The 23540-nt window shown below is 37.9% G+C and overlaps 2 protein-coding genes across 2 annotated transcripts; one reads left to right on the forward strand and one right to left on the reverse strand.

The window, feature by feature from the left end:
- The first annotated feature begins 628 nt into the window (after positions 1-628).
- Positions 629-23536, forward strand: TRAPPC3L (trafficking protein particle complex 3 like). The gene is made up of 5 exons (XM_003204262.4): positions 629-893; positions 5496-5593; positions 8290-8389; positions 21675-21860; positions 22876-23536. The coding sequence occupies exons 1-5, from the start codon at positions 852-854 to the stop codon at positions 22990-22992; spliced, it is 543 nt and encodes a 180-aa protein (XP_003204310.2). The 5' UTR covers positions 629-851; the 3' UTR covers positions 22993-23536.
- On the reverse strand, positions 14991-21264 carry CALHM5 (calcium homeostasis modulator family member 5). The gene is made up of 2 exons (XM_003204263.4): positions 20380-21264; positions 14991-17543 (listed from the first exon to the last, which is right to left on the reverse strand). The coding sequence occupies exons 1-2, from the start codon at positions 20917-20919 to the stop codon at positions 17154-17156; spliced, it is 930 nt and encodes a 309-aa protein (XP_003204311.1). The 5' UTR covers positions 20920-21264; the 3' UTR covers positions 14991-17153.
- Positions 23537-23540: the final 4 nt, after the last annotated feature.

Raw genomic sequence — 23540 nt, forward strand, 5'->3', positions numbered from 1 at the left:
CAGCTACCAGATTAATTTCTAAATTCACTAGTGATTGTAGAGTAGATCTGTGCCAAACCCAAACTAACAGAAAAAGGTTGAATTTACCTTAGGTGAAAACAGAAAAAAGCCAAACCTTCCTGGATGCTTATAATGGGGATGTTTATATGCAGAGGTAATAGCAGGCTAAGAATGATGTAAAATCCACTAGAAACACTGGTAACGAAAGTGCCATTTGCCAAAACTGGCAGATATAGCATGTATTCAGCTTACTCCTTTGTGAATCTGGGTGCTCTAGCTCCATCTCGCCAGCTCTGCATCCTCAGAACCACAGTGACAGTAGCACTTGTAACCTGTGCCACTCCTGCCTAGGCAGACATTAACTCACTAGACTAAAGGTGTCACAGCTGGTAGAGGACTATTGTTCTTGAAGTTGAAAATGATGAATTTTTAATTACCTTGTTTATCATTATCATGCAATTGTGATTTTATTCTTCAAAGAGGGAATGTTTCTTAGCACTCCAAACACCAAAACCAGCAACAGGATGAACTGAAATCTAAAAAAAATAAGACCTACACATCTCTTGGGGCTGCCCAGTTTGGCTTCCTGTGGCTTTTTGCTGCGTATTTGATGACAGTCCATTCTCACAGATGGTGCAGTTTATATTGTGTACAGGGTCTGCCAGCCTCATTCCTCCCTAAGGGAGGGAGAATAGGAGGAGCATCAGAAGCATTAGAGACTGCAGTGAGCATATCTCATGCAAAAGGCAGAAGAGAAGAAAAGAGAGACGTTTAGAAGAAGGAACAAGAAAATGCTGTTTGAGGAGGAAACAGTATAACCTGACACATACCTCAAGCTTTACACAGGCAACATGTCACGGCCTCCGGGAAGAAAGCAGGACAGCCACAAAATAGTAAGATGTTTTTGCTGTGTTCAATTGAAATTGTGCATGGAGAAGGAATGAGCTATTATTGTATTTATGTGTTTTGTACAGACATATTTCTGAACAGCTTGAAAGTACAGAAAGCATGGGGATGAGTTTTCCAGTATTAGAGCAGAGGCTTGCTGCCCAAAGTACAAGGGACTGTTCTTGTTGCTGGGATCAGAAGGGTGATCCTTTTGTACCTCACTGGAGGCAGTAAGTCCAGGGAGTCCTTGTCAGACATCCCTCGTATTCTTGATTGCTTCTAGCCACAGCATTTGCCAAAAGTGAGCTGATCCTCTGAGCTGTCAGATGAGGATTTCTGTATCTTAGATTACAATCAGAATGTGTCTCCATGTCAAGAACAGTTGATCTAAATGTCCTATGGATTCGTTATAGCAGATATTACATAAGGTGAGGCTTACTTTTGCTGTAGATCAGTTAGGAAATCCTATGTACTAGGAGTGTGTGTAGTGGAAGAAAATAATTCCTGTGGAGAACTTAGGGACTTGTGGTTATTAAACACTGCTAGCACTAAGTTTCCTCAGAATCTCTATTGTTGAAAATTTATAGCTGTTTAGGAATATTTTACCACAAATAATCCCCCAGCCCCTTTGCCTCCCCCAGCCAACAAACAAACAAAAACAGCAACAAAAACCAACAGCAAAGCAATGCAGAAATAATAGTTCTTGTATTGAAGAGAAAATGTGCTTAGAAGTGTAATTGTGACACACCTGTATAACAAACTAAAGAGATGAGGTTGCTAATAAGTAATTTTTTACAAAGTTACTGTCTTACTCGGCGCTTGACTTTTCTTTTTTCTTTTTTTAAAAAAAAAGATCCTTAATACTGAAGATCTAAATAGGCTTAGAAAAACATGGACACTAAGTTTCTGAGTCTGGAGTATATTCAGAAGCAGAAGAGTAAGTACTTCAGAGAGCACTGGTCAAAAATAGAAACATCGGATGAGTTTATGTGCCTCTGTGTTTACGTAGTCATTAAATTAAGTGCAAAATGAAGTCTGTTTTGTGTTTGGATGTTCAATTCTACCCACATCTTTCTTCAGGAACCTAGAGCCTCAGAGCTTTGTGAGTGGTTAATGGTGAGTTTTGATGTATTAGGGCAGTGGAAAAGTTCCAGAAGCCTCCAAGACGTTATTGTAGCTATTTCTGAAAAGAAAAGAATTAGCGGATAATAAAGGTCTCCAATGGGGAAAAACAAAAACAAAAACAACAATAAAAAAAACTGACATTAATTCATGGAAAAAAATGTCAAATAAATAGATTCTTTCTCCAACAGACTGAAAGAGTGGCCAGTGATGTCAATTATGCTGTTACACTGTGCTTATGATTCTCTAAGGCATTTATCTTATTGCAACACTGACCTGTTGAGACTAGAACAATACAGAATCTGTATAATGTCCACTTAATGCATTAAAAAAATTTTTAATGAGAATTTGCCAAAGTGTGTATTGCTATTGTAAACAGGAGTTATCGCCAAGGTGACTTTAAGATACGGTTCCACACTACTTAACATTTTGACGAGTGACATTAAAATGGAAACATTTATTAAACTTCAAGCTGTTGACGCAGTGGGAGCAGGAAAAGGTTTTTCTGCCAAGCCATTCTTCCTGTTCCATTGTTTTCATTGGCATTTATTATTATTTTTTCCACTGACTATAAATAAAAAGCACTTCTTGTATGCTCACATGCCATTGGCTTGTGGCACTTTTATGGATTAATTTCTGTCCAAGAATTTAATTACAGTCAACCTAGTCTCTCAGGCCTACAGACCAGCTACTACTCCAACTAGATACAGTCAGTTCAGCAGTGCTATAATGTGATCCTGTAGGATCATGACCTAGGGGAGAAGGGAAGATAACTTTATTCCAGATCAGTGAAAAGCTAGGAATCCCAGTGCTTCCAGTGCTTTCTATACTCCTTTGACAGGTGGCTATAATCCTTGCCCATCTCCACGGTCTTGCTCATGAGACGGAGCCATACCAACTACATCTTCTGTAGTGAGTAACTCAGACACTGTCTTTTCTTTTGTGTTACCTGTGCTTTAGCCAATCTTGCAAAATTGTTCACACCAAGTGCAGGATTTGTTTTGTTTAATGTTGGCCACCTAAATTTTAGGTGACTACTTTCAATTGCCTACATTACAAATTAAGGAGAGGAATGTTGTGAGGAGACAGGTAAACCAGATGTCAATCCAGTATACTCAGTTACCCTCTGGAGCCACAAAAAGAGAATATTTGGCATGGCAGTACTGTGGAAAGCAAACCATAGGCCTATATTTCATCTGACTTGGCTGTGAAACTCATTCCTCCCAATGTGATTTATATTTTCCTTTAATTTGCATTTACATTTCAGAGCATCACATTGTTTTTCTTTAATTTTGCTGTTCATTAAAAAAAAAAAAAAGGAGAAAAAGAATCGCATAAGCCTGTGCCGTTTTTTCCCCTGTACACCTTTAATTATTGTAATACTAACATTTACATAGCAATTCATTCCCTTTCTCTGCAGATCACATGGTATACAATGATCTTGATGTTCTGTAACTAAAAGTGTAGAAATATTTTCCTTATATATGTATACATATGTATATATATATATATGTTTATATAAAATTATTTCAGGGAAAAATCATCTTGTTCTTCTAATAGAAGCCCTAATGCACTTTTATTATATTGCAGAAAATAATAAACATTTTCATATAGGCCTATGCAGTTCTCTACATTCCTCAAATCACAAATGAGTATCTCTTCTCAGTTATGTCAATCAAATAAGAGCATTTCTGTGACCATGTCCAGCACCGTGTGCCATATAGAAGAATTTATCCTTCAGTCACAATTTTCTGGTAGCAACTGAGTGATGGAGCAGTTGATGTAATTGTTCTGCTGTTAACATCAACTGTAAGTGATGTCCAGCAGCGTGTTGGAAACAATTCAGATAATTTTGATGATACTATGTTTAGTCACTCTGACCAGTCACTCTGACAGAATCACAGAACTGTAGAGGCTGGAAGGGACCTCTAGCGATCATCTAGTCCAACCCCCCTGCAAAAGCAGGCTCCCTAGACCAGGTTGTACAGGTAGGTGTCCAAGTGGGTCTTGAATATCTCCAGAGAAGGAGACTCCACAGCCACTCTAGGCAGCCTGCCCAGTGAAGTTCTTACACACATTTGTGAGGAAATTTCTATGCTTTGTGGCCATTTCCTCTTGTTCACCACACACCTCTGAAATGAATCTGGCCTCATCCCTTTGCCTCCTGCATCTTAAATATTTATAGACATTGATCAGATCCTCTCTCAGTCTTCTTTTCTCAAGGCTGAATAGACCTAGGTCTCTCAGCCTTTCCTTGTAAGAGATGTGTTCCAGGCTCTTTATCATCTTTGTGGCCCTCTGCTAGACTCTTTCCAGGAGATCCCTGTCTTTTTTGTACTGGGGAGCCCAGAACCGGACACACCATTCCAGCCAGCGCACCCATGCCAACCACACCTGCCTGCAGAGAAACTGCATAAGAAAATGATGGCCATAAATCTGGGCCAGAAGAGGTTGCCAAAGACTACTTTGGAAAAGGGGGCTAACTTGCTAAATGAAGAGGAAAACATAAATCTGTATATATATCATATATGGGTTGAAATTAACTTAATTATGACGTTAGATAACTGATATTACATTTTCTACTGCAGATAAATCCTCTAAAAGAAATCACTGTTTCCAAATCTAGGTAATCAGATCTTTTTCGGAAATTATAGGCTTTTACCCTCTGTTTGACAGGATATGAAACTTCAAAAGCAGGCCACATTAGCAGTGATGCCTATTTACTTGCTTATATGTGATGGAAAGATTATCACAATGAATCTGTGTAGGTATTTGGAGAGCTGGTATTGACGATAAGTTAGAATGGCTCTGTGTGGAGTCAGAAGTTGAATTCTGTCGTCCTTGTGGATCCCTTCCAACTTCGGGTGTTCTATGATTACATGTAAAGACTTATAAAGAAGAAGAAATGTCAATAGTACTGATTCTTTTCTTCTTTGTTTATTGTTATTCTTTATACTTGTGCTGAATTACAGAAATTTTCCATTATTCTGAGCTAATATTTTTTGTATTTGCTTATTTTTTGCAAGGAAATCAGCTGATGATCTGAGTCAGACCAATCATACTTCTGTGAAAGAACTGGAATTTACTGTACACATTTTTTTAATTGTAAAAAGACTATTATCTCAATTCTTCTTATGTTCTTCCTGCAATTAAATGCTTGTCATTATGTTTGAATGGCATTTGACAACGTTTATCAATCCAACATTTATATGTGCTGCAGAATGCAAAAATGTATCTGATGAAATTAGCTATATCCCAACAAATGGTTTTTCTGACGAAACAAAATCCCTGTACAGGCTCAAGTGATAATCAAGTCAGGCTCTGTCATGCTTAAATCACAGATATCTGTGATTACATGACAGTGGACATAGCTTCTTTATTAATGTAAATTGTATTTTTGTTTGCTTTTAATAGAGAAAAAAGAAAAAAAGTGAAAAATTTTATTATAATTTGTTTCATTTTTAATTTCTATCTTTATCTTGCAGAGCAGAGAACTTTTTGTTCTCACATATGGGGCTTTGGTAGCCCAGCTGTGTAAAGATTATGAAAAAGATGAAGATGTCAACAGCTGTTTAGACAAAATGTAAGTACTACATTAAATATTCAGCCTCGTTGATAATGCAATTTGACCATCTATATATTATCATTCAGCTTTATGTCCCCTGTCTTATGGGTTCCAGCACTGTCAAGGATTATAGACAACGTGGGGGTGAGGTTAAGTATTCTGTCAATAGAAATAACATTAATTTGTGAATTATGATGAGAAATTATCTTTAAATTTCAGAAGAAAAGCATCAGGATTTTTTTGATTGTTTACACTTGTTCTTTGTTAACTCTTTGATAGCTAATTAATAAAACAGACTTCTACATTCCATCTATTTCCATGTACTGATTTTCAACTTCCATATTAACTCTTCTTTTCTACTCCTTCACATCCACGTCATTTCAAATTACTCAAGCTTTTTGCTTTTCACACGTGTTTCCAAGTTATCATAGAATGATAGAATGGCTTGAGCTGGGAGAAATCTGAAAGATCATTTAGTTTCAATCCCCTTGCTGCTGGCAGGGTTGCTAGCCACTAAATCATGCACCAGATCAGGTTGTCCAGCACCCCATCCAACCTGGCCTTGAACACATCCAGGGATGGGATATCAACAAGTTCTCTGGCAGCCTGTTAAACAATGCATTTGTGTATCCACTGTTCACACAGCCTTCCTTCGGCTTCCCCTCATCTAGGCTTCATTGTGGTTTTCTGATATGGACACTAAAAAGTAGTCATACTGCAAAGTTGTAGGAATTTATTTTAAGTGACCCAGTCAATAGACAGCCTCCTTCTATAGTCAACACCCCTCCTTGAGTGTATAATTCAGATCTCTCACTTGGGTGCTCTATTAGATTATGAATACTTTACTCTCAATCTAAAAGTTTACAATGAGGCTATAGTCCAATAGTTGTCTATGGAAGTTAATAAAAAATCATTGATCTGATAAAGAAAAGTAATTTATTCACAGACTGAAGAGACAACATCCCTCAAATTGTTATTTGACTTTAACCCTTCATTCAGCTCTAGCAGAAATCATGCATTAAAAAAAGAAGAATAAACAAGCAAAGAAACAAAACCACAAAAGCAGACTTATTTCTGATGCTATAGTAGAAATTAGGAAAGGGTATTTTTGAAAGATGCAGAGATATATATCGCTCCTTGTGGTTTTGTTCTTACACCTATTTCTATAAAATTGTTTTGTTTTTCTCATTAAACAGAAATACTTGATAAAATATTGACAGGTTTCATTGCTGCAATATGAACACTTTTACTACTTTGACAGTAGAAACAGCCCCACTTTGGGAAGAAATACTGTAGATCAGCAAATCCGTAACAGATGGGAAAAGTATTTTGATCTCTCCCTCTGTATAAATGCACATACACAATCTGTAGTGAGATGAAGATTTTTCAATGTATAGTTGCCAAATAGCTGCTTGTAAATTTATTATGCTTGTAACTTTCCAAAGCTAATGCATAAAATTTGAAATAGTCTTGTGCATCACTAATGTACACCTTGCTAACTACTGATTACTTATTTACCAACTTTATTGATATTGATACTCAAGTGATAAAAATTTCATCATTTTCTGATGCATAACATACTGCAGTTTTGAACCTCATGCTGCCAAATCCACATTCTGTCTTGTCATCACATTGAACATCAGACCACTCTTTGGCTTCTTGTCAAAGATGTGTTACAAAACCGGTAAGAAGCTCCACTGCCTTGTTGAAGGTGTAAGGTCTCTGGCATAAAGGAAGAAACTAAAAATATCCACATGCATGAACATGTGAAAATCCCTAAGATAATTTCTGAGTTTGTTCAGATTTTTTTTGTAACATTTTTGTTTAACTGTTTAATTTTGCATAAACTTTGGGTTTTGTTCAAAAAAATGATTGAAATGATAATATTTATTATTCACTCTGTGTAACTTCTGACTTCTGTTAACATGTAAGACCTAGGAATGAATATTTGTTTAATGAAAAATTTCATTAACTTCTGTCCTTTTTTACTTAATTTCTCTGAACTTGCAGTATTTTAAATACAAAATAAAGGTAGGGTGCACTGAAACTGTATATTAAATATCCACTTCTGGATTCATTCTGCAACTATTAGACGAAGAGAGAAAACATGTTAGAGATAAAGAGGGGATTGTGAAGGAAGAATGAAGGCAGAGATTAAAGGATAAGAGGATAAAAGAAGTAGATATTTGCTGAAGTCCATGCCAATGCAGGCACAAGTGCTGTGACTGAAAGGGAGAATTGCTTTGTTCTTCTTCACAAGGGTGCTGTGAGATGAACTCTGAGGATTGCACAGGAATGGAGAAATCCTGTCCTATGTTATCCTTTAGTGACAAAAATCAGCCTTCATTTGCATATTATTTATATATTTTTATATATTATACTCATATATAAAGTTTCTTATATATGTAAATACATATATATGCATGAGTACGTGGAAAACATTCACATTATGCTTTGCTTGCTGGGGATATCATGCTTAAAGGAGCATAGTTCCCCATACAACTACATGAACTACATCCTACTGCGCTGTAAAATACAGCAGAAAGAAGAATCTAGACTACAAAATCTGATGTCCTTAAAGCCATTCATTTAGAAGTATGCTTTGTTATTATTATTTTTTTTCTAATGGAGAAAGCACACGAAACATATTCAGAGGATGATAGGTGGGAAAGCTATTCCATTTTGAACGTTAACTCTCTTTGTTCTCCTCTTAGGGGATACGGCATTGGCATAAGGCTGATAGATGATTTTTTAGCTCACTCAGATGTAAAACGGTGTCGCAGTTATTCTGAAACGGCAGACATGATTGCACAGGTAATTAAGATTTATGTTCTTTAGAGCTTTGTTATCCTCAGCCTTGCTTTTCCTTCTCTATCAGTTTGCCCCAGAACTGTGTTACTTACATTTTCTGCTACATGAGAATTGTCTTATCTCTACAGTCACACCCATGCTTTACTTATGTGAAATATAGCTTTTATCTACAATTTCCCTTCAGCTAGTAGCTTACAGAGTTTCTTCTTGAGAGAAGATATCAGTCCCTAAAGCACCAAAACATAGCACAAAAATTGTGATGCCTAATGAAATAAGAATTTTGCAGTTGGTTATGATAATGGTAAGTTTGCTACTGGGTCATCAGAACCACTGAACAGATTCATGTCAGTAGTAATTTTGTATCTGAGTTGAGGACAGAGATGTCACCAAAATCCAGATATAAAGCTCTCCAAACCAAATGATAGTTTAGAAAGCTGACATAACTTTACTGCAGCTCTGGGTGCATGGGGGATCTCTTTTCTGGCGTGCATACACAGGAGCTAAAGCACACATGATATACATTCAACATATCAATATTCAAACACTTGACATGAAGATCCCGCACATTCCAAGAATTCTAATACATATGTTAATACTTTGCAAATCTTGCAACATCTGCTTTCAGTCCTTCAGTCAGCAGATAGTGTTTATCCCAGCCAGCAAAGCCATGGTGTAAATAAGCATTCTGCTTGTTTGTTACCCACATTATTCTGTAGTATGCACACCAGACTCTCTAAACCCTTTTATCCTGTTCTTGCCCAGACCCTCTAATTTTTTCTTGCTTAGGCCTACTTATCTTGTCTGCTACAAAGTTTTACACAAAGGAAGCCTATCCTTTCTGTTCTTTACATGCCAACTAAATTGTCAAAGTCTTTGCTATTGGAGACTGTGGGATACAAGCTGTGAGAGGTTTCTGATCCCTAACCTTAACTGACCTTAAAGTCATTCATTAAGCAATAACTTAATATAAGCTTATATAAGTTTATAAGCTAATATTAAGTCCTTTTATGAATCCAGTCTTTTCTACTAGCCTGTGAGGTATTTTCCATTAGAACAGCTTAATGTTTACTTTCTTTACTGCTGCTTAAGCTGATTTCTTCTGCTCTTTCCACAGAATCTGATGAACAACAACAAAAAAATCAATTTTACTAGTCTTCAAACTGTATATTCCCCTCATTTTTTATTTTCTAGGAACTTATATGGGTCAATCAACTCATAACACTTCTTAAAATTTGGTATTCTTATTCTTGTCACGTGAACCCTTCAGCATATCCATAGTTTGCTCAGATGTTTTTTAACCGTAGAATGGTAATATTATGAAGAAGCTGATGAATTTTCTGCAAAATGAAGACCTGATGGCAGGAGAGTCACAGATCTAATGATAAAACAAGCAAACAAACAAACCAGTATAGGTACTTCTACCCTCTTTGATAGAAATTTCCCTCTTATTGAGTAACCTTTCACACTACTGGCAGACAAGAAGATCTAGGAGAAAACTGCGTAGCAATAGGGAGGTTTCTTACGGTACAGCTTTGACGCTATGGTAAGTCCTGGGGAAGCTTGAAGAGAAACCCGTGGGATGTCTTGCCCTCCTAAACTTCAGAGTCACTGCAAAGGAGGTGGCAGTTCATAGAAATGGAGTTGGCTCAGACCTAAACACGCTCAGATCACTGGTCATGATCCCTTTTGTCTTTAATGATTTTCAGTGTTGTCAGTGAAGATATGCCTGAGATTTCCCAGTCAGAAAAATTAATCATCCTTTATAACAAAGAACTGTTAGCTAAGTGGTCATTTGCTGAAGTGGGGAGATCAGAACATGAACTCACTGAACTGAGATTCATTTCCATGGACTTGTTTTGGGAGATGGAAGTATGTCTGACATACTTTTTGAGAATAATTGAAGGTTACCATCAGCTAAATGTGATGTTCACTGCAGAGCTGTGAAATACCAGGCTGTCTACACAGTGAACGTGTGCATGCTAGTAGCATAGACATTTCTTATGTCAAAGTGCATCTGGGTAGTACTAGGTGGTATGTGATCCTGCTCACATCCATGCAAAACCATGACACACCATGTCAGAAATACCTAAGTTACCTCTGTAATGGAAGGACAGAATTTGTATTATCATTCCAAAATGCTTATTGCATGGGAACTGACAGCTATGACAGAAATAGAGATAGGACATCTTTGCTGTTCTAATATGACTGAAAAAGTAGTTCACTGTACATGCACACATGCACAACATACAAACACACCAGATGTGCCAAAGTTTAAAGCAAAAGCAAGTGACATTACTAAAAGCCAGTCAGATCCAGCTACCTAGTGGAATTTAGGGGACACTAAATTTTGTCCCGAAGTAAAGTGTGTCTTGGAGTCTCAAATGAAGATGATATACAACAAAGATCATTTTTAGGCAAAGCTGAGCCTGGGTAGAGGATTCATTGGAGGTTGAATGAAAAATGTGAGGCAAGCAACATTTCAATCTCAATGCCAAAACGTGCTGTCTCATTAGAAGAATGATGCCAGCCTGCAAAATTGCATTTTTGTTCACTTTTATGTCCTTCAGCTGGAGTATGTTCTTTGTTGCCTCTGCGTGTTCATATACATGGTAGATATCTGATTTGCTGATTCTTGCATTTCCTTGTTGCTTCCTTTTGTAAATTGCTATAGTATAACTGAATCATCATTGTCCAGTACAGGAGATTCAGAAACAAAATACGGTGAGAAATTAAAGAAAAATACACTGTTAGCCTTTTGGTACTTCAAAGGATGCTTATTTTGCTCATAAAGATTGGAACAAACTTTAAAGCTCAAAGTCTATTGAAAATTTATTTTTAGCAAACTGAAAGAGGAATTATGTGGAAAGAGTATATCCTTTCTGAGGCAATATAGGAGATGGAAAATACTGACATATTTATTTGGCAAAACGTTTTTGAACCAACATTGAAGTGTATTTGTCTGACACACATACCAACGAAAGACATGCAAGTGACCTAGAAAATAACTGTTAAAGTTGTTGGTTCAGAATTGCACAGCTTTTTATATGTTCTCTTTAACTCTTCAGTAACAGCAAGGAAAAAAAAGCTGAAATATTTACTCCACTAATTCTTGAGAATAAATGTATAGGGTAAAAACAGTTAAAAGCTTAAAGTAAGGCAGTTAAGCAGTTAAAGTACTTAAAACCAAACATTTGTAAACATAGCTGCTATCCTGCAGTCTTTTGAAGAAAAAAGAAGTCTGTAAGGTCACGCCATGGGTATTCACTGCATAAAATTTCCAAGAGATGAAACAAAAGAGAAAGCATACAGTGAGGAATACAAAGCCAGCCTGTCATACTAGTAAATAAATAGTGGAGGAAAGGTATACCTAAAGCATTCATTTTCTGTGACTAGGAGCTTAAAGCTTCGTACAATGATTCAGACTGCAGAGCCTGGGATTTAGTGTTATTTTATGCAGGACTGGAGGAAGGCCAACATGGGTTGGCGATCAACCAAACTAAGTCTTTCCACATGAGTTCACATGGTGCTCATTGGCTTGTTGTATTGATGCTGTGACTTTGCACAGACCAAACAGGCCACCTAAAGTCAGTCTTTATGCTCACTGGCAAATTGGTGTAAGAAAGTGGAAACCAACTGAGGAATAGTACCAAGAGCAAAGCTCAGCTGAAGAAGTAACTTTTAACTCTGGATTCAGAATTTATGTCTAAGTATAACTGAGGATTGCTTTTGAAACAGGGATGATAATTTTTTCTTTATAATCTTATAAAGTAAAAGTTTACCTCATCCTTCCTCAGAATCCTAGCACCATTGATCTGTTTGAAAAAAGATGTAAAGAGTAAACAACTCCATCTGATCTTAGAATTATGTCACCTATAGCACAGGGCCAGCAGGACTGGGACTCCAACCATGTCATCCTCCAAAGCCAGAACTGTAGGGGAATAGATGAGAGTCCCTTTCCCACTGGGGTCCTGCTGCAGAAGACCACTCTATATTGCAAATGAATTACAGAATGACTTGGATTGGAAGAGTTGTAAAAGACTGTGTAGTTTTAGCCCCCTGCAACCCCAGTGCCATGGGCAAGGCTGCCTGCCACCAGATCAGTCTGCCCAGGCCCCCATCCAACCTGGTCTTGAACACCTCCAGGGATAGAGCATCCACTAGCTTCTCTGCCAGTGCCTCACCAATCTCTGAATAAAAAAATTTCTTCATAACATTTAACCTTAATCTACTCTCTTTTAGTTTAAAGACATTCCCCCTTCTCCTGTCACTTTTAGATAAGGTAAAAAGTCAATCTCCCTCCTGATTATAAGCTCACTTTAAGAACTGGAAGGCCTCAATGAGATCTCCTCAGGGCCTTCTCTTCTCCAACCTAAACAAGCCCAGTTCCCAATGCTTGTTGTCGTAAGAGACGTTCTCCAGCTTTCTGTTCATCTCTGTGGCCCTCCTCTAGACCTGCTCCAATAGCTCTGCATCATCTTCATGTTGGGGCCCCAGGCATGAACACCATACTCCCAGCTGGGCTTCTCAAGGGCAGAGGAGAGGGGGACAGTCACCTCCCAGTCCTGATGGCTACTCTTCTTTTGATGCAGCCCAGGATACCATTGCTTTTTTCAGGCTTCAAGAGCATATTGATGACTCATGTCCAGCTTTTCGTCTATCAGGACCCTCAAGTCCTGCTCTCAACGAATTCTCACAATCTGCACACATATCAAGGATTGTTGCAATCCAAGTGCAATACCTTGCACTTTGCACTATGCCAGCAAAAAGTTACTTTGGCTGCCTTTCCCCTTCTAAGTAGATCAATTAATGTTCTTGATTAATCTTCTTGATATGCCATCTGATTTTATGGTTTCGGTTTTTTAAGAGCGTGTTATCACTTACTTTGCAACACTACTTATGCATACAAGGCTTTGTAGAGTTGTAGGGAGGAGTCTCCAACAGTATCAGGAGCTGGGAAGTTAGTGGCCTCCTGACTGCTTTTCATAGCTCTACACTGCTTCTGTGCACCATCAAAATTTGACTGAGTTTTAGTCATGCTGTTGAAGAAAGATGGGCTGCAGTATGAGAATCTGAAAAAAGGTTGCGGTACATTTTAAATGCTGACTGCATAAATTCTTTGTTTGATGTTAAGTAACATATAATCCTATAGAGTTGCAAGTCACATTTTCAAAAGACAGTTCTGCTTGTTTTTCTTCATACAGGTTCATTGATTATGAACATATGGGCTCATAGATGATGAGCCTATATATTCATCTAAACATATATTCTTTTTTATTTCATTTCATACAGATGGAAATGAGGCAAATTTATAAATGTAGCTTTTGAAATGGTTTATTTATTTCACTTCACTCAATTTTGGAGTCCCAAAGAAAGACTGAGAGGCCTTTGTTCTACCACAGTGGAAGCTGTGCATGGTAGTTTTAAAGGAACTTCTCTCCAGTCATAGCCTGGCTTCAAAAAAAAATACCAAAAACCAAAACAAACAAAAAAACTCCACCTCATTTCCTATCTATTTGTTGAATTACTTATGTATGCACATAAATTATTTGTACTACTGAGACAATTTGCACTATATAGTTTTTAATGTTGCCTTAATTTTGTGCTCTATTGCACTGCAAACCAGCCACTGGATTTGCATAGTTTCCATGTAAGTTGTCTTTTATACCAGAAATTTTAACAATAGAATTTTGAAAGATCTGTTATACCGTAACTCAAAGCCCAGATGAAACTAAATCAAAAGTATATGAGGGTCTAGCAGATTTAACTAGTCTTGTTCTTGTTCTTCTGGTGTAACCAAGACTTAGAATTTGAGCAGCAGATAGCAGAAAAAGAGGTAAGATAAATGAATTGAGAAAAATGGATTCTCACTGATGGAAAGAAGTGAGTAAACTGAGGTACAGAATGCGGAATAGAAAAAGACCAGATGCTGTCTATTTGTAGATTCACTTGACAGGCATCTGACTTAATGCAAAATCTAAGTTTTGTGAGAGAAAATGTCGATTCTGCTTTTTTTTTGACACTTTTTTTGATATTATTGAAAATGATCTTCTGTGGTGGCTGCTGAACTTTAATTCGGTGACAATGTTGATATAAAACAGCTTTTTGTGATAGCTGATTTAGGAATGGAGTTAAGTTTGCCAAAGTCAGATTCTATCTGAAAAAAAGTAGGTCAAACTGTATTTTATTTTTGTCTGTTTTGATAGAAGTATTCCAAGAACCACATGGCAATTGCATTAAATCACAGGCATTTTGGAAATACAGCAGAGCTAGAATAACACAGCCCTGGAAACAAAGTTCAGCGAGGTATTGAGGCTCCAACAAGGCACATGTTGTACTACTGAGGAGCTGTACTCCAAGGTAGAGACCATGCTATGAGGCACAGGGAAAAGGGAATGCAGAATAAGCAGCCCCCTGCAGCTGGCTGGCCAAAACCACCAGATCTTTCATGCTGTAGGGCTGTTAAGTGCAGCCTATCCTCAGCAGACCAGGATAGAGGACTGATAGCTGCAGCCAGCATCTCCTCACACTCTCTCTGTACAAATCACCTATGAGCATGCAGGAAAGTGCTCCTCTTCCACCTGCTGTGAAAGAAAAGATTGTCCAAACTGGTGGTGGGACCACTTGGTCCTCCCACCTTTCCCTCCTCATCCGCACATGCTTTAACTTTTGTGTCCCAGATCTTACTGAACAGTAGAGAACTCATTGTTATGTCAACCCAACTTGTTCCTTATATTCACATATCAGTTCATTAATCTATTTAGTGCACTCCCTGTTTCATTCTTGCTTGCTCTAGGTTTCTGTGGTGTTGGTGAGGTGAACAGACAGCTTTGGGAAGTGAAATTTAACAGAACAGTAGAAATGATTTTTCATTCAGTAGGCATGAAGTAGAAGCCTGCATTTGATTCTTTTGGAAGGACTGAAAGAAGTTTTGTCTCTCCTTTTAAACTGTGTATGATAAAGATCTTCATCTTCTGCAGGATACAAAATCCTACAGGATCAGTAGGAGACTGATTGTATGAATGTCAGAAGAAAATAAGTAAAGAGAACAAATCAAAGGGAAGCATAGAATCATAGAATAGCTTACGTTAGAGGGGATCTTAAAGATCATCTAGTTCCAACCCCCCTGACATTACACAAATAAAGCTTAGTTTGTGAACAGTTTTCTGAGATCAGAAGACCTATGATACGGGCTTGTACAAACAGCATCCTTCCTGTCTGTTGTAATCACACATTCCATTACATACTCAGAGCTTCATTCATGCTCTTGTTGTTTCCTGCCATGAATTTACTGAAGTGAAAGGCTGTGGTTCTGTGACAAGCTGCAGGTTTGTCTTACTCTTGCCAGACATGCCTGCTTATTGTGACTTTCATTTTGACAGGCTTGCCTCTAGGCTTTTAGCTGTAGCACATACATTGAGGTGAGTAACATGGCCTAAGTCTGCTGCAAAGTGTGGCAGCTGGGATGAAAAAAAAAAACAGTAAAACTTATTCTCAAAGACCACAAGATCTTCTAAATATGCAGAAAAAAAAATCTAAGTATATAGTGGAATTATCTACATTAAAAAAGTAATGGTCTGTAAATGCAGATAGATTTTTGTTTTCTTCTTAAGAAGCACAGTGTATGTGAAGAGCTGGGTGGTGTATATTTTTTTGTTGATAAGAGCCTGATTAGAGCTGTGCAAAACTACGATTCTTTGCAGACTCAGGGAGATTGGCAGTAAAATTCTGCATAAAACCCACTCAGTTCCAGGGAGAGGAACTTGGCAGAAAAGTGATGCCTCCTTTGTATAGCATCTGCAAAGGCTCAAACATCCTATATGAGAACCACATTGTACATTACACGTACGTGAGGTGAAGCAAAAGTCTGTGGAGTGAGAGGCCTTATCCACAGCAGGGACTGTGCCCCACCTACCTGGCCTGCTCGCATCTCTGGTTCTAGACACATTCTATATTTCCTATGATGTCAAAAAATATAAAAATCAGTCCTCTGCAAAAATACTTTCTCATCTTAAAGCATAGAACTTTCTTCTAAGCCCTCTGCCATATGCTGGCTGCAGGCCTAGTATTCATTGATGGTTCTATGCAGCATCAGAAATGCCCTTCAAAATTATTGGTACCTAAAATTTTGACTGTAAGATTTGTCCCAGTAATTACCTGGCATCTCACTGTTAAGTGAAATCACTGCTCCATGTCCCCCATAGATATTCCAGGGTTAAGGAGAATCAGTTATCAGGGAGACCGTCTGTGGTGTTCTATGTGCAACAGGAGACCAAAGATACTGAGATGCCCCAAATAGCCAAACGTCTCTGTGCCTCAAAACCTCTTGTAACTGGAAACGATCTGGTAGCAAAACCTTTACTTTCTGTGGACTGTCAGAAAGCAACACACTTCTATTATTGCATACACCCATTTCAAATTGCACTGCTTTATAATACCCTTTTGATTTATATAGGGCAGGTAAGCACCGCTTACATAGGATATTGTCCTAACCCTCTCAAAAGTCATTAGTCAATCCTTTTTTGCTGTTGTTATTTGATCCAAAGCCAATGATATCAGCATGGTGTGGACCTGAAGTGCTAGTGAGTACTGCAGTCTTTTCACTGTTGTAGAGAAATAATTTCATTTCATAAAACAAAAAAAATGCAAGTATGAAACTGGGAGGGAATGTGATCTTGAAGAAAAGGGCCACTTGGGAAAAAAAAAAATACAGATAAAAGAAGCTAGAAGTATGCTGTTTTAGCACAGAAAGTGTGAAGATATATGTGATCTATGGTATTTCCCTTCTGTCTACGAAGTCATATGTCGTCTCTCTTTCTTCACTGACTTCTTTCTGGCCTTCTTCAACTAGCCTGTGAATTGTACTATAATGCTGCTTGCTACTGCTGAAAGTGTAGAGCTGGGAAGCATCTTCCCATGCCTGAAAAGCTGGCAGGGGCATAACTTCTGGTTTTCTGTTCTCAAAAAAACATTTCAGGTTTCGCTCGCTCAGCTTGGTGGCATACAGCTGGAAGGTCTGCTCCAGTTGCTCCTTCTCCTTCTCAGCATATACCTTCCAGAACATCAGTTGGAGATGGCTGACTTTCGACTGGCAGCTGGCGCAGCAAATGGTTAGCAGGGAGAAAAGAGCCATAGCCATTATCACACACCAACCTAAAATCTGGGAAAACAAAAGAAACAGACCTCAGGTTAAAGTGAAAACGCTATTTAAGAATGTTTGTCAGAGTGACTGTGCTTTGTATAGTAGACCTGCTGCTCTTCTAGGGAAACTACCACAGACATCTCTTTGTAATTTTCATTTGTTGACTGACATTAGTTTTAACGGGCTGCCACATCTGAATGAAAAGGAAGCAAAAGTCAGGACCAAGGCTTCTCTGTATGGTTCATTATGATGTCTCCTTCTCAGGAAAGTGAATGAAAGCTGCTCTTGAGGTAAAATTCTAAAAAAATGTTGGCTTATACTGGAGGCTGTCTGCCCACAAAGAGATAGGCTTTGCCTCAATTTTAAGTGATCCCATTTTATGTCAAAGGGAACTTGGATAACAACAGTTGAAAAGACCAGTGCAAATGCAACAGCAAATTCAGGAACAGACAAACTCAAGTCAGACCTCAGCTACAAGACCACACATAAATAAAAATCTAAGAGAAGTCTAAATGATCAGTCAAATAATGCACCAGCTGAACAGTGTTATACAGTAAACAGATTGGACCTGAGAGCAAGGAATAGTGTCTGGACATGTAAAGAAGATTTTGATGAGGATTTATTGCAAAATATAGAGATCTGGCATGTAGTGTATTGGAATTGATCACTGAATTCTGCCACATAGAGGGAGAAGTGCACAGGTAGAATAAAATATCATGATCACTGGATGGTAAATGCATTTCTGTCTCTTGAGAATATTAAATAGAATCACTCAGCAAGAATTAAGATTAAGATACAGTTCTGAATTATGACTAACTAAAAAACACAATAGATAAGTAGCTTTTTTCTCAATTCAATCAATCTTTTAAACTGTAAATATGTTTAAATGTGTTGTTTTCAGATTTCTTTTCATTAAAAACAAAACAAATCCCCTGTTTTAGCATAAATTACTTAACAGGAATATATGTCTTAACATTAAAATCTTGGCATAAATTCTTCCCACCCCCTTCCATTTCTTTTTCTAGGAGATTCACTGAAATTAACCCAATCTTGTGAGCTTTTTTGACTTTGATGAATCAGCCCTTTGTAGAGGAAAGTCTTTTTTTATTTCAAAACTGTTTTAAAATGTTCTTCCTCAGTTCTGTGACTGGAGAGAGCAAGAGAAAAAGGAAATTTCATGTCCATCAGCATGTCTGCCTTGGCACTGAAACAGAGCACAACTCTTTTACACACTGAATAGAAATAGTTGCCATATTTTTGGAGATCTCTCAATTTTTTTTCAGCAACCCTCAGGTTCTTTGTAGCTACCTCTGAATTTTACCAAATTATGGTAAATAATGGTAAATATGGTAAGTTGTTAAGGGAAAGAGCAACTTCCATGTTTAAGGAATGAGGGTGGAAAAATGTGCGAGCAATTGCTTTTGTAGAATAACCTCCTTTAAAGAGAGCAGAGATGTGGACGCAGGTTTTTCATGCCTGATGCCACTGTCATTGCCAATAGTTTCACTGTGATGTGTAACATTTGCAAAACATGCTTGTATCCAAATGAAGGAACAAATTTCAGTGTGGAATAACTTGTTTAATTTTCAGAGGCCCATACGAATTGGAACTAGTTTTCCATGCTCTGTCTTAATGGAGATGACACTAAGAGCTGCAATCTGCCTCATGGGAACTCTTGAAAGGATGTTAAAGTAATAACTCCTGGTAAATCTTTGTATTTAGCCAATGGAAACATGGAAATTTTCCCTGAGGAAACAGGGAAGACTGGCTAACAATTATTTTTAGGGACTATTATGATTTTGAATTATTTTATGCATTTTCTGCTCATTTTGTGATAAATAATTATGTCTATATGTTTTTAAAATATTGTTTTTTTAGAAGCCCTTCACTCTTTTCCAATTTGGAGAATGAACCTATCTGTTCCCATGGTATACCCTGTGTCATTGATCTTTCACTATTTCCAGTGGTGCATACAACTTCAAGTCTTAAGATCTATTTGTTCTTTCTTTCTAAAACTCTCAATTAAATTGCTTTTCCTGCACTGCAGTCTTTGCTTGCATTCTGGTCCTATTTGCCTGAGGAAATGAAAATAAAAACAGCTCTTGGATAGGAAACAGTTCCAGATGAATGCAAGTCATATAACAAAGACTTACAGGCTCCACAGAATGCTTCCTGACAGATGCTGCCAATCGTCTTTCCATCATTTTCTATAGCACTTTTTTCTCCTTTCCTTCATTTTGGCTTTTCATCTCTAAGTTTATTTACATTACAAGACAATGAAAACAATTGCAATGCATAAATATAGCAGAATGTAATCTCAGCCTTGCATTCTCTGATTTTATTTTAGTGTTTCTTTCTTCTTCCAAGCAGGACAAAAAGATGCTTTCATCTGGCATCATAAACTTGAGAAATGCAAACGGAAACAAGTTATCTAGACAGTGAGTCACAAATATAATTTTTCGGTATTTTCCTACCGCTAATGATCTAGATTTCCTTATGGCATATATAATGATATAAAAATAGGAGATGATTGTTATATGGATTTGCAGTGTAAAAAACCCCTTAGATAGGGTGACAACAGACCAGTGCTGTTTTTTTTCTTCATGGCTCTCTTCTTTCAGAAAGACAGCTTTAAACTATCCGACTTTACTGATTCTTATTACACTGGAAACCTCCCCCCACCTTGAGACATGTCGTCGTTCAAACTGAATTCAAATAATATCAATTACTGAATTTGGCAGGGCTGCATCATAAGAAAACTTTATTTGAAGCCAATGATTTTATTTTAGCACCTTCCATAGATGATTCCCAACAGTATTGCAAACATTAATATCTTCTTACTTGTTTTTCTTACCTGGGAGTGTGCCTGCAGTGTTAGCTTGAGTTCCTCACTCTCTGAAAAGGGCATGGTGCTTTTGCCACAGGACACCTTGTGCAGCTCCTCAAAGCACTTCACAGATTTGTTGTGGCAAATTGCATCTAAGTAAGCAGGATTTCTCAAGCCACTCATGGCACATTCATAAAAAGTCCCGTTGAGCAAAGCCACAGAAAGCCACATCACTGGGGCTACCAGGGCATTTAATGTGATCTGTCCAAAGATGATGAAGAAATGGCAGACATTCCCTTCGGGGAATATTTTTCTGGGGTTCACCCAGCAGCCTGTGAAGAGCTTCCAGGTCTTATTATTCAGGAAATATCCAAAAACAAGCAAAACAAAAGCTGGGGAGAAGAGAAAAACCAAACCATACTTGAAATTTTCATTGCTGCAGGGGCATCTGAAAGCAACAAGAGAAAATGCACGTTCACTCCCCAGTGTCAGCAGAGCCATAACGCTGTAGCCAATAGCAGTTCTCCGGTTCATAAAGAATTTCAGGATTGTTCGGAAACCTTCCATGTCCGATACTCACCAAAGAGGTAAAAAACAAAACACTTATCTTCAACTGGAGCAGATTGTGGCTGTGTGTTACAGGAGAGCTCTCCACAGACAAAACAGCTGCTGTGAACCTGGTGCCTCAGCACCGCCTGGGTCACAGAATGATCTCACTAAAAATGCTTGCATATGGGACGTCAAGAGCAGATGTTGCATATTTAAAGTAATACTAACCAGTAGAGGCAGAGAAGCAAACCCCGCCCTGTTATCAAATACATCCCAGTAGTTTTACTCTTTCTTCTTTTGTTTCAGTTGTAGCTTTGTTTATTTATTTATTTATTTATTTACTTTGGCTGCACATGGAGAACTGAGTAAACACACTCACAAGTTGCAGGAGTTCCTGAGCAGTGATTATCAAAGTTGCTGGCAATGTAGGGCAACACAGAGGCCAGTATAGGGCTAATGGTCCCAGAAGAGCATAACGACACTGTGAAAGCATGAGGGATTACAATACAACTGTTTTTTATGGGTCTGTAAATGCGGGAACATCAAGGAGAGAACAAGCAGCCTTACAGTGTACTTCTCTGGAGTAGCACCTAGCTTCAAATTTGTGAATACAATGTAACACAAAAGAGACAAATCTAGTATGATCTCAAGACTACCTGTTCCTTACCCCTATTTTCCTGGAGCAAAACTAGTGTGTAGGATGTTGCATCCTCAAGTTTCTACTCTGGTTTGTGCCCATCAGATTCAAGTGGCTGACTATCCTCCTTTTGCAGGTGGCTTTCAAGATGTACTTGGGGGTCACCCCCAGTGTGAGCTGCAGTAGTGCCGCAGGAAATGAATTCTCCTTAATCCTGGACAAAAACCCATTAGTGGACTTTGTGGAGGAACTGCCAGTGGAGCGAGCATCCCTTTGCTATTGCAACCTCCTCTGCGGAGTGATTCGAGGTGCCTTGGAAATGGTAAGGAAGCGCACGTCCATTTTCTCCATTTTTTGTTAATGTGCAGAGGTGCAGGAATGCTACAGCTCTTGCTCAAGCTTACTAGTATTAAATTTCTTTCTCAGGTTTAATGTCTAAACTGAAATTGAAAGGGTCAGGCTGATCCTGAGATAAAGAAGCACACAGGCTTGCTCGCTAAGCACAGTCCCAGCTGGGCTCCTTTGAGGGCTGCTGGGACAAAGACCCAGCTAACAAAAAACAGGGGGATCCAAGGTCCTGTTCTGGACTTGTCATCTGCTCCTTAATCCTATTTCATTTTTTCTGCATAGATTTTATTGATAAAAACATCCCTGATTCTTTCCATCCTTGATGTATGAGGATCAATGAAACTTTCTCATGTCACAGCGATACAACTGCAGCATCATGTGAAACAGAGAACACAATGTGGATGCAGAGAACATAAAAACCAAATAATCAGAACTGTACTGGATGACATTCCAAATCATTTAAGGCTTTTACAAAAGAATACACAAAGGCCATAATCTGAATGTCACTGAGCTGTAGAGCTTCTGTCTCACTGGAAGATAATATTTGGGCTGCATTATTTTTGTTAATGAGTATTATCTGATTTGTCATATATCTTATGTTTCAAGAAAGTGAAAGTTGTGTATTATTCCTGTAAATCAGTTTCAGAATCATAATGTGTGATATATATATATATATATATATATGATATCTGACCAATTAACGAAAGTATTAATAACTTAAGTATGTGATCAGGAAATCGTGTGATCACAAAATCAAGTACACATCTTTAGTTCTTGGAGCAAAGCAGTGGACTGATGATTAACATATGCTAATTCTAGTATGTAGGCTTCCTTTCTATTAATTTGGTTTGGAAATATATTTTTTAAAATTTGGAAATCTGTTTTTTACAAAACTTGTAAAAGAGGGTCCCCTTGTGGTAAGAGAGAGATAAGAATACTGTTACATCAGAGGAAGGAGACAAACTGAATGCTTCTTTGCTTCTTCCTAGGTTCACTTGGCAGCAGAAGTGACCTTTCTGCAAGACAGGCTGAAGGGTGATGCTGTGACAGAAATAGGAATTACGTTTTTAAGGAAGGCTGAAGACAAGAAAGCAAAAAAGAAATAAATGAAAGAAATATCGAGATAAACCTTTGTTATGTGATGTTCTAGACCTTTTGTTTCTGAAGATGAAATGCAGGGTAGAAATATTTCCTTGAGTCATCTGCACTACTCAGATGTTTGTAGGGTGAAGAAATCTAGAAAGCAAAGATGAGGTCAGAGTAAAAATCTTAATCCTCATGGCACAGGTATGAGTACAAAAGATCAAAATGTCTTTGCTGTTCCTTTTCACATAACCATACTCTTGAACAAAATGGATGCTTTATTTCAGTATTCAGTGCATGCTGGGTGCAAAATTCATTCAGACACCTAATGTTTTCAATGTTTTCAGGTGAACATGACTTTGTTTTTCCCTTTTTTTTTCTTTTTTTTTTGGGGGGGGGAGGGAGGGAAGGGAAGAAGGGGTGATGTTTAAAAGCATGGTTGGTAAGATATGCTTTATTTCCCTGTCTGACTGTGGTTAAGAATAATAAATCCTACAATATGCAGTTTCTCACTGTGAGATGTCTGCTTTGGTATGCAATGGTTTGCCACTCACTCACTGTCCTTTACAGT

This window comes from Meleagris gallopavo, chromosome 2 (assembly GCF_000146605.3).
Source record: "Meleagris gallopavo isolate NT-WF06-2002-E0010 breed Aviagen turkey brand Nicholas breeding stock chromosome 2, Turkey_5.1, whole genome shotgun sequence".
NCBI classification, from domain to species: Eukaryota; Metazoa; Chordata; class Aves; order Galliformes; family Phasianidae; genus Meleagris; species Meleagris gallopavo.

Excerpts from the sequence above, each read along its gene's own strand:
- TRAPPC3L (XM_003204262.4), top strand. The coding sequence starts at position 852 with ATGTCACGGCCTCCGGGAAGAAAGCAGGACAGCCACAAAATA. Across the intron at positions 894-5,495 it reads AGCAGGACAGCCACAAAATA|AGCAGAGAACTTTTTGTTCT; the intron begins GTAAGATGTTTT and ends TTTATCTTGCAG. Across the intron at positions 5,594-8,289 it reads AACAGCTGTTTAGACAAAAT|GGGATACGGCATTGGCATAA; the intron begins GTAAGTACTACA and ends TTCTCCTCTTAG.
- CALHM5 (XM_003204263.4), bottom strand. The coding sequence starts at position 20,919 with ATGGAAGGTTTCCGAACAATCCTGAAATTCTTTATGAACCGGAGAACT. Across the intron at positions 17,544-20,379 it reads CACTGCAGGCACACTCCCAG|ATTTTAGGTTGGTGTGTGAT; the intron begins GTAAGAAAAACA and ends TTGTTTTCCCAG.